Raw genomic sequence first — 5,530 nt, forward strand, 5'->3', positions numbered from 1 at the left:
AGTATAATAATTTTTTTAAATGCAGTTTTACACCGCTGTCTGTATTCTGCGTCACGCGAGCGAAGGCGCTTTTTTGCGCTTAGCAGACGACGCATATAACCCCGCTATGAACTGGACCGGTGGCGCGCGATCACGAGTACAGAACAAACTAAAACACAGAGCGCAACAGGTTTGAATTTAAAATTGTTTCGTCTGGATTTCAGTAACCTGAATTTTATTGTCATGCAGGAGTTCTTCAAGAAACGCCGTCTAGAAAGCACGTTGGAAGCGCACAAAACACAGTGGCCCGAAGTCGAAGGTGGCCAAGACCTGCAGAGGCTGAATATGTTTTCCAAGCATATAGCGGCCTCTTCAACTGGTTAGTTAATCGTTGTAGAATTTTACATATTTCCGCTAGAGCGCTTTCAGATTTAACATAAAAGTATTTCGTTGAAAAACAAAACGCATACTTTGATTAATTTCTTCACCCACAGAACAAGACAATAAAGCTCCCGTCATGACGACTCCGGGATACTCAAGGTACGCTTTGCATTTATAAACATATATTCCATTCCTACTACCTAGCTTTGAATACAAATTGCACTGAATAGTTTTGATTGAACAGTGAATTCATCTACCTTTGAATGTGTACACGATTGTTTTGAATTGTGTGGAACAGAGACGAAGATCCTCTCCCAGTTAACGACGAACCCAGGAGCCAAGGAAGCTACTACAAGTGGGAGTATAATCTTACTCGTTCTATGAACATATGTGCTTGTGCACACATTTGCTTAATACGCCACTACTGTGCAAATTTATACATTTCAGTCCCGAGTGGCTTCAAGTCACTTGTGAAGAAGGCCAGACGTCCATTACCCTTCCACGTTATGATGACGACGACGGACTCATCCCAGGGGTTGACTTCCCTGAAGACGAAGAGTCATTATCTCCTCAAGGGCTGCCAGATTTCACAGCTACATCAAGGTAGCGACAACTAGTTTAGCATGCAGATTGGTAGCTTCTATGGTGGAACAAGGACCAGAGTACAATTAGAAGTTAACATCTTCCCAAGTGTGGTCACATGCTTACACACAAAAAAAAAAAGCACCTATACAACTTTTCTTTGTAGCTACACTGATACACTAACTTTACATTAATGTATTTCCTCAGAATAGACAATTATCAAGCTCCTGTGATGCACCTAGACAACACTATTTCACTTGATACAGTTGTGATAATTAAAAGGCAACCTGTCAACCCTTTAGCTCGCTTTGGCAATTATTATGAAAACTTAAATAGTACCAATGTCGCCACATAAATGCATGGCAAGATATCATTTATTAATGCATGTTTTTTTTTTTTTTTTACAAACCTATGTAGGTTATTAGCCATACATGAAATTTATAATTGATCTAGGTAGCACAATGAATTGTATGTATGCTTTCACATCCACTGGAAACAACATTTTCTTAAGCGTGACGTTTAGGCATGTTTTAAAAAAAACTATAACAGCAAAAATATGTCCATATATTAAGCTTGTATTACCTTACTCCTCCACCATGATCACTTTTCTTTAATTTTCAGCTACAGTCAGCAAATTGCTCCAAACCACATGTTTACTTGGTCAGCGGTTCAGTCCAACGAGCACCCAGTGCCCAAATCTGCACCAGATGTACGTAAGGAATGCATTATGCAAAAGAAGCAAAGTAAAAGCTATAGCTGGCTCTCCTTTCACATCACAGAGATGGTAGCTTCAAGACATAGCAGTGAAACTTTTATTGCAATAGAAATGTTCAAATAATGTTGCTTGGAATACCTGAAATTAATAAACTGTGTGAGGGGCTACAGAACATTGCTACACCTGCTGAGGCTCTTATTTTCTTTTTATTTTCATGCTGCTGTTTGTTTAGCCGCCCGAGACACCGTCAGTTAGGTGGGCAATAAGACAACACCCACAAGGCAGGCCAACTTGGAGCCTCCAGAGCAGCGACACTGCATCTTGCTCATCGTTCACTCCATGCACTTCGTCATACAGAGGTATGTGAAGCAAGATGTGAGCTCTGTCTGTGGTTTATTTGTTTTGAGACTCTTCATTGCATGCTTTTTCTGGCTAACTTGAGTTTGATAAAGTCGTCAATAACTTGCTTAAAAAGTCAGGTAGGAGAAACATAAGAATATCAAAAGAAGTGGCCATGCAGAATATGCAGTTGTCCCAAATTAAAATTGAGCAGACTTGTGTGGGGAAAAAAAATGGCGATACTTCACTTGTGCCATCGATAAGGCATGTTCCTGGTCAGCCACATGTGCCACGTGTCTCCCAGCGTATGCAAGGCACGTCTGACGATAGAATGCACTACAATGCAGTCTATTTCAGCCATCTGCTCAGTTTTATTTTGGAACATTTGTACACCTGTCTCACAATAATGTGCCCTAAAATTTGCCACAAGCTAATGTTTTGAAGGTAGTGTATAATGCAATAAAAATAGAAATTTAACCACGCGTAGTCTCAAATGAGACTACCAGACCCGAGGATTTAGTCTGCTAGGCCACTTCCAATTATAAGCACACTATTATTGCTCGTTTCTGTTCATTGTAAGCAGTCATCATCAAAAAGTGAGCTAGTAATCAGATAACATTGTGCCCTGGTTACAAATATTCATCCTATGTACTAGCAGCAGATACTGTTTAGAAGAAAATAGCTAACCTAGTTAAACTTCCATGGTGAGGCACTTATGAAAAAGGGACTTTTAATGATTGAGTACTGCCACACTAAATGCAAAATGAAGAAGAGCTATGCAGGGCTCGCAGAAAATGGGAACTGTAGAAACACTGAAGTTTCTCGTTGTCTTGATGTGCAGGCTAGAATTAAGAGGTACTCTGAATTAACTACCCTGTTGAACTCCCAGCTTGAAGAATTATTTCTCAGCAACTTCAATGCTGCACAAGCTACTACGGCCAAATGTAGCTGTACCATGGGAATGAGCAGCTGGCATGTTTGCCTGTCCACAAGAGAATTGCTTGCTTGCTTCTCATACAGGATCACCACAAAGTGGCAGTTCTGCAGCCATGACAATACCAGCCCGCATTACAGGGACACCGGCCAGTAACAGAGAGATGCCACGAAGCCTACAGCGAATTGCGTTGCACGGCAGGAATACCCCACAGCCTGGTCTACTATCGAATCCAAGTATCCCCAATACTCCAGCAATCACATACCGAAGTTTTGCCCCACAAACACCAGCTCCGACGAGAAGACCATCCAGCCTCCAACAAATCAAAGTGCAAGGAAACAGGACTCCATATGCGAGTCTCCAGCAAACAAGAACTGTTCTAGAATTGCCAATGACCGGATCCCCATCTCTGGCAGGCCGGACCTGCTTTAAGGATATGCGAGAGAAGAAAAATAAAAAGGACTTGGTGGACTTCCAGCAGACAATGACACAAGGCAAAAGAACTTCGCAGTCATGCTACCAGGGGAAAATAGATACTTTCGATGCTCCTCGTAGCAACTCTTCGCTGTCACAGGGGCAAAATTTCCATCGAATTGATGCAAGGAACAGGACAGAATCACCAGGCAACCAAGGAATTGACGTGCAAGAAGAAAAAGGTACCCGACACAGTCTTCAACACAATATACATGAAGGCGAACCACCAAAAGACCGAGCTGTGTCGGAAACAATTGAGGACCATCACAAAGACTTGCAAAACCGTAGCAGCGAAACAGTTCATGTCCAACATGGTGCCGAGCAAAATACCGGGACTCCAATTTCTGCTCTTCGATGCAATAAAACGATGCCCAAAATCACTGCAGCACCAGCTGACCCAAAGCATGAAGCAGTCTTGGATGCTCCAATACATTTTTATAAAGATAAACCTCCCTTCAAAAGTCCAGAGGTAAAGGCTTTTGTGTTTGGTTTTGGTATTAACAGAATCGTGCAACCTAATAGAAAAGCTTCCGACTTGAAATTGCGCTCCACTTTTCAGGTCGCACCAAAATCAACAAATGTGGCGCTAGAATATCCAAGTAAGTGCAAAGTTACTGAGCATGCCTAGATATACGAACAGTCTTCAGATTGAGTAAAGCCAAATGATAGAGTAAATTTACAGAAGGCTTATTACCTACACATAATTAAGCCTCTTGCCTTTCAAACAGAAAACTAACTTTTCTCTAAAAACAAGATGAATGCCATCATGCAAAAACTTTAGCAACAGGCAGATGGATAACAATGTGTCTACAATCTAAAATGCCCTTTCTTTTAATGCAGGCGTATCAGAAATGCGGAATATGGAGAGCTTCTACAGGAGTGCCTGGGTTCTCGGACTGCAACGTCGGCACCAAGAACTGTTCATGGAAGAGATCAAAGCCCAGATTACGTACAAGCCTACCGACCGATTTTCCATAATGTCCGCTTTTGAAGACAGTGATGACCCTTTTATGGGACACAAGTCTCGCAGCTCATCACTGCCTTATCGAACCCTTGACGACCAGCTGCACGCTTCCGCCGTCTCAACCAGTAGCTCCAACTCCAGCCAGCACACGGCAAGACACACCGAGACAAGGTGCGACACAAGGAGACAAAGTTGTGACACTAGGAGACTAAGTCGCGAGGGCTACATCAGCGGCAAAGATTCTACATCTGAGAAGAAACAGCACAGCCAGCCAAACTCAAGGCGGAGCTCGCACCAGCATGTTGTTCCCGCTGAATGCACGGGGCATGTTGTGCCGGTGGAAGTGGCACCCACTCCTTCAGAAGCACCCATTTTTAAACCACTCTCATCGCAGGACATCGGCAAGCAAGAGTCAAGTCAAGAAAATCTCAGCCCCAAGTCAGACAGGAGGAAGATGCCCAACCTTGCTACCATGTCCAGTGTCAGTAAGAGTGAAAGTGGTACACCGCATGGAGACAAAAAAGAATCAAGTATCTTGCCGAGTCTCAGTGCTGACTTTACAGCTGCCCAACACAGTGAGAGTCAACAGCAGGTGAGTGCAAATGAGTTCAAAGATGTGGACAGTTTGTGTAAGCCAAGTATGATGCACTGTCGGTGTGGCGAGCTTAAGGACGACAAAGCTTGCCAGGCTCAGCCAGATGTCTCCACTGTGAGCACTTCGTGTGATGAGTGAGTGGTGTCAAATGCTCATTTTAAGTTTGCCAGTACATGCTGGCACAGTTCAGTTCCTTGAGTGGGATACAGGCTTTTGTGATTTTGCGTGCTAATCACTAAGCAGGACCTTAAGTGGAACACAGTGACTGCCCAATATAAATGCATTCACAGCGTTTTAGTATGTGACACTGGCCCACACAAATACCTGGTGCCATAATTGTGTTTAATGGATCCCCACATGACAGGCAACAATTGATGCTGCGAGCCTAGCAGTTAAAGGCAACACTAAAGTCAAAGTTTACAGCCTTTGCATTACCATTTACATGAAAATGCAAAGGCTTCAAGGCCAGGCTCAGACCCACTGCAAAAGTATTTGCGCCAAAAGTTCTCTAATTGAATATTGAAGAAACGGTGCTTCTGGATCAAAAATATTGAGAACTGAGAGTAG

At 43.1% G+C, this 5,530-nt stretch overlaps 1 protein-coding gene across 1 annotated transcript; it reads left to right on the top strand.

Annotated features, from left to right (window-relative positions):
- Window positions 1-45: 45 nt before the first annotated feature.
- LOC146179035 (uncharacterized) lies at window positions 46-5,379 on the top strand. The gene is made up of 8 exons (XM_084580098.1): window positions 46-169; window positions 229-358; window positions 474-519; window positions 808-963; window positions 1,564-1,651; window positions 1,890-2,016; window positions 3,017-3,286; window positions 4,245-5,379. The coding sequence occupies exons 1-8, from the start codon at window positions 107-109 to the stop codon at window positions 5,099-5,101; spliced, it is 1,737 nt and encodes a 578-aa protein (XP_084436224.1). The 5' UTR covers window positions 46-106; the 3' UTR covers window positions 5,102-5,379.
- The last annotated feature ends 151 nt before the right edge of the window (window positions 5,380-5,530 follow it).

The sequence above is a fragment of the Amblyomma maculatum genome, chromosome 9 (genome assembly GCF_055883805.1).
Source record: "Amblyomma maculatum isolate TAMU_Amacu chromosome 9, ASM5588380v1, whole genome shotgun sequence".
Classification (NCBI taxonomy): Eukaryota; Metazoa; Arthropoda; class Arachnida; order Ixodida; family Ixodidae; genus Amblyomma; species Amblyomma maculatum.

Coding starts and splice junctions, on each gene's coding strand:
- LOC146179035 (XM_084580098.1), top strand. CDS start 107: ATGAACTGGACCGGTGGCGCGCGATCACGAGTACAGAACAAACTAAAA. Junction 964..1,563: donor GATTTCACAGCTACATCAAG/GTAGCGACAACT, acceptor TTTAATTTTCAG/CTACAGTCAGCAAATTGCTC. Junction 3,287..4,244: donor AAACAGGACTCCATATGCGA/GTCTCCAGCAAA, acceptor CTTTTAATGCAG/GCGTATCAGAAATGCGGAAT.